The 17,307-nt window shown below is 41.3% G+C and overlaps 1 protein-coding gene across 1 annotated transcript; it reads right to left on the reverse strand.

Annotated features, from left to right (window-relative positions):
* Nucleotides 1–4,176: 4,176 nt before the first annotated feature.
* Nucleotides 4,177–6,201, reverse strand: LOC117473121 (piggyBac transposable element-derived protein 4-like). Its single transcript, XM_034118612.1, has one exon. It carries the CDS (start codon nucleotides 6,199–6,201, stop codon nucleotides 4,177–4,179), a length of 2,025 nt encoding a protein of 674 aa, XP_033974503.1.
* Between the last annotated feature and the right edge of the window lie 11,106 nt (nucleotides 6,202–17,307).

The raw sequence follows: 17,307 nt of genomic DNA on the forward strand, positions 1-17,307 counted from the left end.
CAGTATGCTGTATGACAAGGAGAAACAGGACTTAACACAACAACACACAACAACTGTTTAAAATAGCTGCTTTTACATGAGTTTAAACTATACCTCAAGTGCCTGAGAATTCCCTGTATGTTCTCTTGTCCACTAGATGGAGATGTGTGTCACTAACCCAGCAGTAGTGTTTGATTTGTTGGAGTATACTTAAATTGTTACCACTTTACAATAAGACTACCCTTATAAAGGGTTTACAAATAGTTTGTAATTCATTTATTAATTAGGTTGTTAACACTTTATAAATCATTAATAAGCTTTTATAAGACATGAGATAAACAGGGCAACTGTGACCGGTTGCTTGCCAAATAGTGAGCCCACATTTATCTGTACTGCTAAGCCTTATTATAAATGGTAGAAACTCATTAATAAATGGGAATGTGTTTTACACTTTACAATAAGGCTTCCTTTTGGCAGTTATAAATATTAGTAAATCATAAATAAATGTTCATAAAGAGATGCCAAGAAACATCAAGATGGATGGGGGGAGAATCAACTCAGTGAACAACAGATACCAAGGATGATGGCTGATGAAGAAGACGAAGTAAGCTACAGTAGGTAGCCAATATAAGGCTAAGTCATCTTGCAAAATAGTGAGCATGTGTTGATGTATGAAAACTACGTTAGAACTGGTTTATAAATGGTTCTTAATGATTAATAAAGTGTTTACAACCTAATTAATAACCTAATTATAAACCCTTTATGAATCCTTAATAAGGGTAGTCTTATTGTAAAGTGGTACCCTTAAATCAAATAATCCTTTACTTAAGATAAAGTTCCAATACTACAATGTTGAAACATTCAAGTCTCTCCAGTGTGTTGCATTATTAAATCAATACTGATGCATGTATGTATATATGGTATGTTATGGTTGCAGATTATAAGACGTAAAGCTTGTTTAACTTTATACACTTTAAATAGGTATGTAAATTCAGTATAACAAGGTAGACAAATCGATTTTAATTTTTGGAAAAGTCTTTGCTTTTTTGTTAGATTATGGATCTTTTTTTTTTTTTTACAATTATTCAAATTATACCAGTGAGAAGTTTGGCAGGGAAAAGTTTCTTTGATAGAACTGCTAACAACTCATAGTCTATAGACATCGGAATTGTGTCTCAACCACAGAAGCCAAAATGTATGTAGTAACAGCTACTGCCAAATTAGAATGTATAAAGATGCATAACATGAAAATCTAGTAAAAATAATGAAAACTTTACTATACTTTTTTAGTAGAGTAAATGTACTTAGTCACTATCCATCACTTGTGTGTGAGGCAGTAATTAATTTGACCGATATGAAGGATTAACACATAAGAAGCCAATTGTTTTATTCTCACTATGACTGTTGGGAACATTCATCCCAGCACCGGGACAAACAATGACTCAGTAAGATCTCAGAATTAGTTGGTAGGGGTTTCTCACGCTCATCCATTCTAGCAACAGAGGAAAGTATCGAACAAAGGAACATTCATGATTCTAACAGTACATGTGTTACCCAACCAGCCTTTAAGTGAAACCAGGCCCATGTTCTTGTCAGAGCCTCAGACATCTCTCCCTGCCCAGGAGGGAAACATGTTGAGAGCTGAGCATTTTATGGTTGGGATCCATCCTGGAAACATTACATCTGGCTATTGTGGCACCGCACTACGCACACAGCACACACACACAAACCTACCCAGGGAGAGCACATTACGTCTTTACAATTTCACATTAAACCCACAAAACAGAGAAGAAAATTGGAACTGTTCTACCCACAAAATCAATAATAAAAAAATCATACGAGTGACCAACAAACAGGCTTCAGATCTCATGGTTCTGGTGTACATGTCCTCTGCTGTGACGGAATTGAAAAATGATGCTGCAGCTGACTTGTCATCTTGTGTTACTTGAGCCTGTTAAATTGTATTGTAATATTTGAGTGGAAACATTAAATGTCATTCAAATACTATGTCAAACAGTTTTTAATGTATCACTTATTGTAAGTAGCTGTAATAACTTTGATCGTATAATGACTATGTGGGTAGAGGAGAGCTGACAGCCATTGACAGCAAATGCTGGAACAATGGGGTCTAAATGCTGTATTTTGAATAGAAATTGGCCGCGAGGCTTTACAGAGTGCCAACGCACTGCAGATTTAGCTAATCCTGCCTCCTACACCTGCGTAGAGATCTCTGTAAGGCAGCAGGATGGTTCATGTTCTTCATTAAAAGAATATAAACTTTTATGGTGGTTGGGTATAATGCAGTGTGAATCCCACACCTGCATGAAGACATCTCCAGAGCAGCATCTTCGTGTCATTTTCATCTTCTTTTTGGAGGCTGTTGTGTTGTTGGCTGTGCTGTAGCAGAGCCTGCCTGGTAACTAGTCTGGCTCCGTGTACAGTGTGCAGGCCGTCAGCCAGCCAGCTCCCTCCCTTTCACACGTACACACACATAGACACAGGCACACACACACACACACACACACACACACACACACACACACACACACACACACACACACACACACACACACACACACACACACACACACACACACACACACACACACACACACACACACACACACACACACACACACACACACCACACACACACACACACACCACACCACACACACACACACACCATAGCCTTGCCTGGTTTTGGAGAAGGGGTATGGAGGTGTGGCCTCTGGCACCTCCCACCTCCATAGCCAGAGCGAGTACCATGACAACCATGCGGGCCTGCTGGCGACTCCCTGTCTTCATCTGCCACGGTTGCCATGGTAACTCCCCAAAGGGGCTCCCGCAGATCAGCGGGACGGCCGTCCAGTTGACTAACCCTCTCCCAGCTGGGGAACGGCTGAGAAAGCGAGCAAGAGAGAGGAGTGGAAGGAAAGGGAGGGTGTGTGCGTAGTGTGTATGTGTGTGTGTGTGTGTGTGTGTGTGTGTGTGTGTGTGTGTGTGTGTGTGTGTGTGTGTGTGTGTGTGTGTGTGTGTGTGTGTGTGTGTGTAGGATGGCACAGCAGAGCCTGAGGAGGGAGAGATAGACCGTGTGCTACAGTGGGAGAGAGAGGAACCTCAGAAAGACACACAGGAGACAGCTAGTCTGACCTGCAGAAGCAGCCTATCTCTGCCTACATGCAGCCTTCAGCAGCTCGCATGATAACAGCGAACAGAAAAGCTTTGATGGAAAACACATTTATTATAACACAGAATATTATGTTTAAATTATATTGTTTGTGTCTCTTGGGATAGCAGCTTTAACTAACTGTATAATGCTAATTTATATGATTAAAATTAATGTATTTCGTCGTACTACAACCAAAAAGAGATGAAAATTATTCTCCCAGAAACTGTCGTCTTTCTCCCTTTTTCCAATCATGTCAGTGACAAGAACCACATTTTGAGTGTGGACCCAGTGGAATAGGGCCACAGATGGCTCTGTGTAAGTAGTGTGGTTGGAGAAAGAAATGGCATTACTAGGTTCGTTGGCTGGAGAGTACTGAGGGGCTTTTTCTACTCTCTAATTGCTCCAAGCTGTGTCCCCTTGAAGGGCCAGAGACACAGATTTTCATGTGAGTGAAGGATCAGGCGCTATCAAAGCGAAGGGCATTTCAAACCTGTGTAACTGAATTTAAAGGTCATGTTTTTTTTATTATATTAAAATGATATTCCTCTTTAAAATTAACTATGGTGATGTTGGACATGCTTCAATACCACATAAAGAAACAGGTGATTCAGTTAAGTACATCATAATGAAGTTTTTATTTTGGAAAAGGAGAGAGATAAACTTCCCATAAACATTTTCTGATCTAATGTAAGTGCAGAAAAGTTTGAATTCTTATTTTTCATATAAAACTTCTCATTATTTTAAACGTATAAAAAAGTGACACAAGGCGATTTTGTCAATGTTACAGAAGGCAAGTTGCCGAAACATTCTATACTAAATCAAATAATCTAGTTTCTTTGTTTATTTTCTTTATTATACGTGCAATAATACTTCTATCCTAAAACTAGCTCTACATAAAGTGTGACTATATTGTGCACTTGTAGTGGTAACCTTTGGAATAAGAAATGGTTTTACTGTTTAAAAAAATCCATTGATTCAAGTTGCTTGATTAGACAAAGGATATAAAAACAAAGAGCAGGTCAATGTTATTTATGAAACTCAGAGAAGCACCCTCCCCTGCATAGGTGGACATTGCATATCTTGCATCCGAACACACTTTCATGCCGCAGTCCTTTGTTGGTGCAGTTCCTGCAGCGACGAGAGCGCTCTGACATGCGCTCCAGGCGGTGTCCGTACTCTATTGGTGAGTCTGCATGTCTCTTGCGTGCTGCCCTCTCCATGCCCCTTGCCCCTTGGTAGTCCCCAATCAGCTGCTGCGCCAAACGCACCCGGAAGTGGCGCTGGGTGAACTGTTTGCCGCTGAAGCCCGCCGGTGGAGCGCCCCCTCTGCTCTCCCTCAGGATGATGTAGGCGTTGACGATGCACAGATTGACGTAGAACCACAGGAAGTAGCGCCACCACTTCTTACATGGCCTGCCAACCTGGTAGCATTCCCTCAGCTGGTCACACAGCTCCACACCCTTCATGTTCTCCTGGTACAACAGCAAGGGCAGAGGCCGAGGCACACCAAAGGACAAACCTGAGCAGTTCATGCTGTCCCCCTCACTCTCCCCGTCCGTCTCACCCTGCTGCCAGCCTGGACTGATACCAACAATCCCCGGGGCAGAGTTGGTAGAAAGGCAGCTAACCACCTTGACATCTCGTGTCACTGTAGCCACCAGGTTGCCACGCTGGCACTGGTAGAACTCGCCCTGTGTCAGCTTTCCGACATTACCGGCGCGCAGGACCTCTGGGTAACCTTTGCGTTCCGGCTGGGTGGGCCCGCAGGCGTACAGTCCGTCCCTCAGCAGCCGCTGGAGGAGGGGCACTGTGGTGAAGAAGCTGTCCATGAAGAGATGGTGGTACTGACCCTCCAGGCCGCGCACTAGGGAGGTTACCACCCTGGAGCCCAGGGAGGCCGCTTCCTCATCTTCACTGGGCTTGCCTACGTATATCTTGGCCCGGTGGCAGTAGCCAGTACGCGAGTCACACAGCATCCACACTGTCAGCCCTTTCCTCAGGGGCTTGGGGGGCATGTACTGGGTCGGGGAGAAACGTCCCTTCATGACAATGGCACACTTGTCTATAGTCAAACAGCGGTTTGGCGTGTATGCGTCCCACATGGTGTTCTCCACCACATCAAGGAGAGGCCTGATTTTGAAGAGGGCATCGTACCCTCGCTCTCCACGCACAGGCTCAGACTCACGGTCACACAGCTGGAGATACTGTGTGAGCTTTTCAAAGCGCCTGGCTGTCATTGTTTTTTTAAAACCTGCATTTCCAATGAAAATGTCACTGGCCCAGTACATGCCAGTATCTGGAAGCTGATTGATGCCCATAAGAATGTTCAGACCCACAAAAGCTTTTATCTCCCTGACATCAGTGGGGTGCCAGTGGGGGTCTGATTTTCCACTCCTCCTTTGCCGATAGAGGGCGTATTTGTTTGTTTGTTCTACCATGTGTTCAAAAAGAGAATCTGGGAAGAGTATCCGGAAATAGTCACGGGTGTCAGCATCGTCCCCCAGCGAGTGCTGAGGGCCGCTGACAGCAGAGAATTGTTCGATTGAAATTACCTGATCAGGTTCGCCCCAGAAGTCGGGAGAAGTGCAGTCGTCGTCCGAGTCATCTTCAAAGCTGAAAAAACTCCTGCGCTCCTCCTCCTCCAAATCGGAGAAATCAATATCCGAATCGTTTGAGGTGGTATCAGAGCAGTTAGTGGAGGTAGAATAATAACAGTCCTCTGCGTACTCCTCCTCGTCGTGCGTGATACCATTACTACTACCAGTGACCAAAATTATGTTGCAGCCTCCTCCTGCGATGAAGCTGGCCGCGTCTGCAGTCTCCGCCGCGGCTGCTGTGCTCGTGAATCCATTCTCCCCCTCGCCGTCCTCTTCCTCGCGCACTTCGTCTTCCTCGTCCGAGTCTGGCTTTCTGTAAGGAATTTCAAACCACTTTACATCGGCCGAAAGATTAAGCGGAGACTCTTGACTGTCGCACACCGTGGTACTTTCTGTGTCCGCGCTAGTTTCCAAAATAGTAAAAAGCTCTCTCCCTTTTCTTGCCGTCGCCATGTCGGGGTATTAAAGTGCCCCTGCATGAGTCTTTTTATGTATATTTTTTCAACATGGGAAAATAATCGCACAAACCGGTCATCCGAAATGAACTGATGTGCACTTAACGGCAGCCTCTTCTCAAAAACTTGCTGGTCGTGGAACTATGCGGCGTATATAAGCTTGATTCTCATTGTTTCCGCTCCTGGTTTTTCTGGGCTTTGTAGCGCAGTGTGGCCGCAGACGTCAGAAGCTGCATGCATGTCCTGCTTTGTAGGGCGTTTTGCGACTGCAGCTGGTGGGGTTGCTAGTTCGCTAGGCTGGCAGATGGCCGCTTGCTGTTCTAATGCCCGCTGGCATTCACCACTATCAATAAGCTGGATACCCATCTCCCGGGCCGTGGAGATACAAAAAGTAATGCGTAAAACCCAAACGTCAAAAATCATATACTGTCAATCACATGTCTAACCTCACAGTTGGTGAGTTGGAGTGTGAAAACTTTCCACTGACACTGTACATAAACTCACAAACTGCATATGGTCTCTTTTCTCTCTGTCATTTTAAAGTTGATTAAGTCTTTTATATACATTAGAAGGAAAAGTGTAAAATCCACACAACATGATTAAAATGCAATGATGGATGTTTCCACATCACACAGGACTCCTTATTCATAGGTTTGCTAAACAGACTACACACTGAACTCGGGCAGAGAAACAGCTTGTTCATTCATAAACATGCTTCTTCCCTCTGACAGGTTCCTACATGAATCTGAAGCCCTATAGGCTATTGTAGAATTAGGGACCTCCCTCTATTTTATGAATGTGGGCAGATACTCTTGTGTTTTACTCCAGGACTGAGGATGAAGAGTTCCCCCTGATGAGATTGATTGATCCTCTTCTGGCTGTTCAAGTAGACCCATTAAATCATCAATTTATTTTCCAGACACTTTAATGTTACGTACCTGTAACATCTGGCCACCTTAGCTGTCTTAATCCTTCTATTATGCACATTGTTCAGTTCTGCTTCAGCAGTATAGTCATACCTTTGTTTATTAACTAATAAACAACCCACCTATTATTCCATGCCTTTATTGCTTTAGCGTTCTCCCTCAGGTCGGCCTCCTATGATAAGTAGAGCGAGCTCTTATTGTCGTTTGTGATGTGTGAAGTACTCTTCAAATACTGATCCAGGATGTTTTTAATACTCTCCTTTAATCACAATGTTATTGCAAAGGACATACAATGTAATATACAGTACTCTGTATTGATGCAGTGTTTCTAACCACACAGCATAGTCTGCCCCTTTCATTACAACAGAGGGCAGGAAAACTATTAACAAGGCCTTTGGGTTTGACTTCAAAACATCAAAACAGGTCGTGGATTCCTGCTTACTTGGGAGGAGACTGGTTATGTCTTCACTTATGGGGGGATGGGCTGCAGGAAGGGTCCTTTCCAAATTCTTTTAGCTGTGGCCTGAGCCTACATGGCTGGCTGAGCACTGGGTTGCTGCCCCTGGGCCCTGCAGCAGAGGCACAATTTATGCGTCCTTCCTCACTAGCTTATTGCAGAGATTCTTGTTGTCTCAGTGGTATCATATTGCCTGTCTGAGCTACAGGCCTTACTGCTGAATGCACTAAAGCTGTGCAGGCAGTGTACACTGGGAACCAGTATGTTGGAAAACAGTGGAAAATGAGGGAAGCTATGGACCTCTGATATCCAGCCCAAAAATAGAAGTAAGGAAAAAAAATGTCTCACTCCAGCGTTTCCAGGCCCCTCGAGCAGAGTACTGCAGCAGACCCCTCTGAGACTCCCGCGGTGGGGTGGAGAGACGCCGACCAATGGGGGCTCAGGCGCTCAGTGTGTGGGTGTGTGTGTGTGTGTGTGAGTGTGTGTGTGTGTGTATCTGTGTGTGTCTGTTCGGCTAACTCAGCTTCTCCAAAGCTCAGATCCTTTTCTCATGGATGAGTTCAGAGATGGTTTGTGTGTGTGTGTGCGTGTGTGTGCGTGCGTGCGTGCATCTGCCAGCATGTGAGCAAATGGTGCAACCACTGCAGCCCTGCTAAAGACACACCAACCCTTCACTCTGTCATTCCCTGACACAGTGAATGCTTTGCGTATGTGCGTGTGTTGGTGAGGGGCTTATTAATAGTGATGTCTTCTTCCACTGCCTATGGCATATTTAGTCTTAGTTGATGTGATTGCAATAGAGAAAGCAAATCCATAGCAGTGCAGTGGATTTACTAGTAACATCAACTCATTTAAACAGAAGGGTAATCACACTCTGTCACATAATTAGGCAAACTGAATTTGACAAGAGTGTTATCCAAGTAAATGTATGTTCAGGAAAGCCTTGACCTGAATGGGCCTCATTTATAGAAGCCTATTACCTGCCTAAATAATCAATGTGATGTTTAATACTGACCTTGAAAAACACTCACCTGGTTGCCCCCTCCCGTTGGGCAGCAGTGGAACACCGCCCTCTGGTGGTGGTTGGAGAGAAGTAACAACTCATCAGCACTGTGCCAATGCTGGAGTAAATATAGAGTGTGTTAGTGTGTATTGCATTTTCACAAAGTGTGAGTCTGATTCTTGAAAAAACACCATGGTTGAGATACCAGAAAGAATAGATGTTATACTTTGCTCTGAATGATTTAGAATCTAGGTTTATTCATTGTAATGATACTCATATCAAAATGAGTGTTACCATAAACATCCATTAAACATCCATTAAATGATAATAGAGAACAGACTGTGATTACAAACTTGGTTCTCTTTGTTTGTTCAAAAAGCCATCTACAGTGATGATCTGACTTACATTTTACTTCTTGCATAGCAAATGATATTAAAAAAAACAGCCCAATTATATCTGTATCCCATATGTTATTGGATATTGGCAACAGGTTTTGCTACAGAGCAAGTATGTATTCATTTATAACCACTAGATGGAGGTAGAACGCAGAATACAGAGGCAGGAATAAATAGTTTTCAGTGTACTATATATCCTGTTTAATCATTTTAATGTGCACAAAACACGTTTAACAGAGCAGAGGATTAGGAAAGCTTTGATAAAAGTGTATGGAACAGTATCTCACACCACAACCTGATGTCTGACTTGGCTCTTGGTTGTCAGACCATGTGTTTCTCATTATCTGCAGTGCTGGTCCAGGACCTGGTCAGTGAAACCCTGGCTCAGGTCTTGATACACTCACAGGGCCTCTGCTGGTTTAAAGCCAAATTCAACCCGTGTGACGTATCCCATTTATTACAGTAATTAATCGCTTGTAGTCTCAAAGTTCTGTCTTTTTCAAACATCCTAATTTTCATGTTTCAAGTTGGCTGCCATTTGAAAGGAGTACATTTAACTTGTAGCACAGTGTGTCTGTCTGTCCTTAGAAACTTAAGGTAAGTGAGTTATAAACTGTGAAAGAGTTAACAAGATAACACAGTAAAACTGAACTACTCATGCTCAGAATAGTGACCTATAATTTGTAGACTTCTGGCCTCACATATATTGCTTTCTGTTCTGAAGTTTAGAAAGGAATCAGAATCGGTTTTGTTTTCCAAATAGGTTTACACATATGAGGAATTAGCTTTGGTATAAGTGGTGCATACAGAGATACAGAAAGAAGAATGCGTAACCAAAAAGAAAGTTCAAAAGGTTACTTTTGAGAGAGATATAGATAATGTTTTGGAAGATCATTGGAACATTTTAATACTTTTGTTTATCCTTTGTAAACTGAATATATATCTAAAAGCCCATAATCAGACCTGAGTTAACATCCTAAAGATTGCCCTAAGAGGAGGTTCTTTTTTGCTGCCCTTCATGCAAGTAGGATTACAAGATAACTGCAAGTTCATACCAGAAGCAGCCATTTAATTAATAGAAAGCATAGTGTATTTTCATAAATATTTATCTTAGCAATATCAAATAAAATGTGCAGACCAGAACAGAAACTCTTAATTTTGATCTTCCCAGCTGATAATTATGTTTTTAATGATTGGCTCTTTTGAATTGTCTCTACATGCAGTAAACTAAAATGTAATTTCCAAGTATTGCTGTGTTTCTATGGGAATCCCATTTTGCCATCTACCTCTAGCGGAGCATGTGCACTGTTATTGTTGTCATAACACCCAGGGACAGATTCCCACAATGACGCATCAAAGACCACAACATATGGCACATTTGGGGATTGTGCAAAAGTGTTTTGTCTGCACCATGCAGAGAATGACCGGAACCCTATTCAGAAAGTAACAAACAAACACAACAATTGTTTTGAAGAATGTTTCACTAATCCTCTAACATCTCGATAAATCACCCTTTGTTAGCATCCATGGGAAACTGTGTGAGTTGCTATTGGTTTGTATAAAAATTAAAGTTATGTGGCCTCCATAACACTGGCTCATCCCCTTCAGTTTTTATGCACGGCTGTGATTTCATTATTAACAATAAATCATCTGTGTGCGTCGGAGTCTCCCAGATTACAAGAACTGTTTACATGTTGCCTTTAATTACATCCAAATGGCCTGGATGGGAAAAATATCAACAAATGGATTGTGGGCGTTGTGCACAGTTATTTATCAGCACTGTAAGTGACAAACAATGCATTCAGTTGCTGATGTTGGCAGCTGTCATGGAAGATCCACTGCCTACTATACATGCTGTGTACTAACATGGTTCAAGCTCCATGGGTCCATGTATCCCTCCTGTTGATCCTGTATTTCAGCAACATGTGTGGACTTGTGCAGTTCATCATAAACAAGCTGTTGCAACTGATAACCTGATACCTTGGAAACATATTTCTCTGGAACTTCAAAAAACGACCTTCTGTGGCAAATTAATTTTCCCACCACAGAGCCCTCATGGCGCAATAAATGTGCTACGTGAGCCTTTGTTTCAAATCTTTTGTAAGGAGCAGTCATCCTTTGAAATGCTTTCTCTAGCCATAATCTGACTTATTGGGAGCTTGACTAAACTTACAATGAATTCTGAAACACTTCTCCCAGGAACAAGATGACTAGATGCAAATTAACATACAGTCAACATATTGAACAAAGGTCATGAAATGTTCTAGTTTTCAAATTGTCCTTTTTCTAAAAGATAATTACAGCCAAAGTCATATCTTTGTTTTTCTAAGTTAGTTTTACAGACTTTATTGGCGATTTGCCACACCAAATTCCAACGGCCACTTTTATGATCCGTGATGGGAAGCAACAAGCTTCCAATTCTGCTGCTTCACGCACATCCCAGTGTCAAAGAATATTATTGTGCCAGGAAGTGTTTCAAGTTGTTTTGTGTCTTCTGGAGAGTAAGTCAATGGTTTGTGGTGTCCTGTTAAAACTGCCCCCGCATGTCAGAGCAGTGGAGGGAGGAGGTGACCACATATGGACCTTGTTATCATCCCTTGATGCACACTTCAGATCACAGAACAGGGGTGTGCGTGGGGGGGGGGCGCGTTTGCGTGTGTGAGAGGGCGCTCTTCAAATGTTGCACAACTACTACCACTCTTCCAAAGTCTTATAGGTACTTCCCACTATAATTCGTACCTCCTTTTTGTAAGTACCTTTTGTGACCGCAGCTACTTTATTTGATATCTATCACAAAAGGGCCTTTTTCTCATTGTGTTGTGTTTTTTCATGCAGCTTAAACTAGACCGATAAGAAGGATTGGAACAAAAAGAGCAGATTGTGAAAGCTGCATAGCAACTGACCTTTAATGAGTAGGTTTGTATTTAGCCAATCTTTGAGAGACAGGCCTTTGAATGGGAATGACTGACTGACTTGGGAATCTGAACCTAAACATTCTCACGACTTCAGCAAACAAAAAAGAAACGCAAGACATTTCAAAGTGAGGGAACTAGAACCCTCCCTGCAAGTGTTTTGGTTGAACACAAACTATTTCCTGAGCTTTCTGTAAACCATCATTATTTTCACCAGTTATTATTTAGTGCTCAGTTTTGAGAGAGTGAGTAGTTAAGAGAATGAATGAAACATCTGCATGTAGCAGTGTTTGTTTCAACACTTCCAAAAGAGACACATTACAGTGCCTTTCATGTATGTTTCTTACACTTGAATGCTCAAGTCGTTTCCAGGAAGTTACACGTGAGTCAATTAACCGAGGGTCACCAAGTGGTTGTTTAATATAACTGTTACCCGTTGATGTTGGTCTTTTTGCAATTTGAAAAAAAAAACAGGGCGGAGATTATATATATATTTTAATATATAATATGACTAAAGTAAAGACGTAGTTAGTTCCCATAATGTTGTTGTTGTGGCTTCATAGCAGAGAGCAGGGCAAGCTGTAACTGCGAGACATCATCTCCTCTCTCAGCCTGAGTCATGTCTGAGAGACCAGGAGGGGACAGAGCAGCCATTGTAGCGCTCTCATTTCACACATCAGAAAAACTTGTCTCATCTGGGTAAATATTTTCCTCTTCCCTTGAGCATGCAGTGTAAGCTGAATGATACTCCTAAATCAAAAGTTTATATAAGTCAATCCTATCTTGAAAGTAAAAAAACAGAATTAGCAAAGGCTATACCACCATATATCTTAACGACAACTGTGACCATTTGGCTGTGGATTTCCCTCCTTGCTCAGCTATTTGAGCCTCTGTTTCGTCACTACATCACATAGCAGTCACACCCATGGGCAGAACAAATGTATGGTGGTTAGGGTTCCCAACAGACAACTGGAATAATAGAGGAAAACAAATGAACTCATTAACGGCATGGACATTGAAAGGACCATCGGAGAGACTGCAGATGTATTGGATCACAACATCTCCAAATAAAGGATGTATCTGTGATCCCGGAGTTACATTTGAAACCCTTCATTTGTCTCAATGAGCTTATCTATGGGTGTCTACGTAACAATTATGACGGTGTGTGTCTAAGAGTGACTTCAGTCTTATCTAGTGCTTCCTTATAAGTACAACACATGAAACTTTTGTGAAGATTACTTTTTTTTAAGCTATTTTCCAATGCTATTTTAACGTTTAGTTTTTGCACAAGGATTTAGGACTGCGTGCATCCTAAACATTTGATTTTCCGCACTTCACAAACTTCAAATGTATTAGATGCTTTAACACTACTGCCTCTTCAGATGGATCGATAGGGAACCCCATTATTTTATTTTCCCAGGCTTTGTTCTCCCAGCATCTGAACATCACTGCTCCATTTCCTTACCACTTTTCTCAGCATGATAATGTTTTAACAATCACAATAGAATCAAAGAGAGTAGTGCATGGCCTCTGTTAACACATTTAGCTTCAGCTTAATCATAGCCGTGACCTGAGACTGATTTAAACATTTTACTTTAGCTCCACAGTTACTCGGTTTGTTTTGGTAATGAAGAGACGCCATTCTGCATTGTCTGCACCATCATGTTGTGAAATTGAATAGAAAGTAAATTCAGTTTACTTCCTGGCTAATAACTCATCCTCATGCTTGTGTGAGCTGACAGGCACGTGTGGACAAGATTCATTTTGTGGATAATTTGTTAGGCATAGATAAACAGCTTGAGGAAATACGTTGTCAAAGTGTGAGTGATGTTATCTGTGTAAGGCTGAAAGACACTAAAGAATCACAGATGTTTATCTTTTAGTAACTGTTGGGTCAGAAGTGTTTTTTTAATTGTTTAAACAATAATTGTTAAGAGCAACTGATTTTCATCCAAGAGACCAAGAAAAGTTAGAAAAACATTATAAGCCAGATATGGATTACAGTGTCCAAGTGGCATACTGCCTTTCTTTTCTCGAATATTTCAATGATTACAAATCGTAGCCAATAAGTTATTGCAGATCCGCTCTGTTTCTTTTTTCAAGCTATAAGACTCTCCAAGACCAATGGTGAAGTATTCATTTTCAGACAATAACTCACAGACAGTGAGTCAGTGACTGTCTGCCTCCCCTCCTGCTACACCCTGCCATATTTCATTCTATGGATTCAGCCATCATGGTTATTTTGACACCACTTAAATCGACACTATCTGACTCATTTCCACAACACCTTACAATGAGACCAGGGATTGAGATATATGAGACTGGAGTCCTCATAACTCGCTATGATTCGGACTTCAGCTACTAAACTAAAACTTGCAGAAATACTCTGATGACTAACTTTATCATTGGTGATGGAGACACTTTGGCTTCTCTCTAAACAAATGGCTTCTGTAAGAGTAAGGAGGTGGATCTATCCAAATCTTCATGTATATTTGAAGCACTAACTGGAAATAAGTGATATATAGAAGCCCTGTATACTGTAGAAAGGCTCTATTTGTTGAAGAGTCCTTCAGTGTTTGTAAGACACATAAATACCGTCCAATGTCCACTAATAACTCCCAGGAACTAAACTCAGGATCTGTTGCAACATCCTGTTTATATTCCATTACAAACCTTCATCAGTAGTATCAGTAGAGCCAATACATGACATTCTGATGTAAGTTTTGCCCTAAAGTCAGTAAAGGATTTGGATATTTGGCTCGTATGCAACCATGTGGATTGCATTGGTATAATAGTCATGATTGGTATTATAGGTGATTATATATTAGCCCGAAAGACTCACCAGTTATTGACTATAAGGCTAATGTGTTTAGATCACCCACTGTGTGGTATTCAAAAGTCTTTGCAAAATAAAAAACAGAAAACAAACAGCCCAAGCAAAGCAGAGCTGCTATTACTCAACTCTCAAGAGAGGAGTGTTATTTTCTTTGCACAGCACCAAATCCTTTATCCAGCAGAGTATGAACATTGGCTGTTTGTAGCCCAACTCAACATCACTGTTTTTGTTGCATCAATGCTGTTTCCATCATTCAGCCAAATAACATTCAGTGTGTATTGAACTAATGTGCCAAATCGTGGAGTGCCAATAAATAAAATCAAGTGATACACTTGTAGACTAATTTGAAACATTTATTTTCTGTTAAAGTTTTCATCTGACTTATGAAGATGTTTATTCCTTGAAATCCCTGGAGTCTCGCAGTTGTGTAAAATCGCAAAAAATAACCGATCATTCCTGTTATTATTTTCAATTTGAGGTTACACCCATGAGTTCGACTCTAAGATGGGCATCTGACAGAATTCTCAAACTAATGACTTCAAGCTCGTTGGCATGTTTACATTGGCCAGATGTGCCTTGACACGGCTCTGTGATCAGCACTGCTGTCATCTGTGTGATTGTGCCAGGACTGGTGATGTCTACAACCGTGGGTACATGCACGAGTCCACCGCCAAACGCAATACTGTACTCCCTCTGCTTTTTATGGAGACCAGTAAACAGATGAAAGGCTACAAGCCATTTAAAGTCAGAGCAGACTCAGTAAGATGTGTCCCTGCAAAAAGAATCATTAACTAATGAAGTGAATTATGGTTATGTGGGAGAGTTGGGGTAAATCAAAGATGTTTACAGAGACTCTCTCTGGAACAAGGAAAAAGCTAATTGCTTTAGACTGAACAGGTATTGCAGTTTAAAGGGATGAACAGAGACTACAGCATGTTTACATGACTGTGATGAGGCAATGCCAGCTATCTAATAGAGGCAAACTTATAAAGGCAGTTTTAAAAAGCAGTTTTATACTACCTTCACTATACTATTATTTGTACTACCCACCTGTAAAGTTATGTGACTGCATGGTTGTGATGCCATTGTGTAAGACTTAGGCCGATACTGATTTTGAGGTTTTGAATTCACCTTCATTGCAAAATCGTATCATTAAGTGTTTGAAAGACAATGACTAAACACTTTCCCATGGATTGACGTGCCAAATGTGTGTGATCATCAAACAGGTGAAGAAACTGTGAGTACAGTATGTTCACGCACAAAAACAGGACGTGTAGTTTCATGAACATGTGAGAAGCTGGTTATTTTCCTGGAAAATGTTGTCTTTGGGTGTCATTTTATTAAGAAGCTCCCTGCGGTACTCCTCACTTTCCTGCATTTATGCCATGAGTGTTTGTACTGATCAAATACCTGTATATATACTTGAAATGTGTTTGTAAATTGTATTGAGAGCTTTGGTTTAGGAACATCATCTTAACATGCTCAGTATTGGAGTCTTTGAATTACTGTTTTTAATTAAGAGGCTTCACCCAGCTGTAAAAGCACAATATGTTACTGTATGTGTGTTGTTCCAACATCAGCAAGGATTACTGGCAGCTTGGAGAGAAAAAGTAGAAAGTGCACGTTCAACCAAAACTCATGTTCGGAAACCTGCCTGCTGGACTCAAGTGGCCATCTAAGCTACCAAAGTGGAAACAGCCCTTGGTCTTCCTGGAAGCTGAAGAGGAACTTAAAACTCTGGTAGTCAGACAAACTTGCTGTAAAGACATACATTTGCTGATAATACACAACATAATCCTGCCACAAAGGACTCCTACAAGGCCCCTAATTATGAGGCTCTAAGAGCGTTTTAATTTAAAGCAAATGTATTTTAAATTCAATTTATTCTTCTATTTATCTTCAGATTACCTAGGTAATACGCACAACAATAATCCCTTATAAATACAACAATTAACATTAAACTAATAAAATGTACTCTGTGTGAGACCAATACTTACCTAGAAGCTAAACCTGTTTTTAATACACCTTTATTGCAAAAGTGTCTGCATCACCAGACGATGAGAAGATTAAACAATGGCTATACCAATTATTAAGATAATTGTTTCACATGAAATGATGTGCCAAATGTCGGTGTTTTAATCAAACAATTTACAAGAAATTGTAACATATGTGCACAGGCAAAAACCTGCAAAAACACAATGTGGTTTTACTGACATTCATTAAGAACTCACCCATTACTGATAACATTTGATAGAGAATCTGAGGTCAAATGCTCACACCATTTCTGTAAAGCTTTGCATTATTTTCCTAGGTATGAAGTCCAATTTCAAAGCATCTATATTTTAACTCACTCGTTAATTCAGATCAGGGTATTTGTCCATTACTACCAAAGACAAAATCCCCGCTGTCACAGACCTCGGGCTCTGGTGCTTTTTGGGACTGTTTTGTTACGCAGTCACAACTCCTGCCTAAGGCTAATGAGCATGGAGTGAGATGTCCTCTGAACAAACTGCAAATGCCACCTTCAAAGGAGACACGCAGTGCCCCAGTTTTGTGGCCACAGGGAGCTGTCTGC

Source organism: Trematomus bernacchii, unplaced genomic scaffold (assembly GCF_902827165.1).
Source record: "Trematomus bernacchii unplaced genomic scaffold, fTreBer1.1, whole genome shotgun sequence".
Taxonomy (NCBI): Eukaryota; Metazoa; Chordata; class Actinopteri; order Perciformes; family Nototheniidae; genus Trematomus; species Trematomus bernacchii.

Coding starts and splice junctions, on each gene's coding strand:
- LOC117473121 (XM_034118612.1), bottom strand. CDS start 6,201: ATGGCGACGGCAAGAAAAGGGAGAGAGCTTTTTACTATTTTGGAAACT.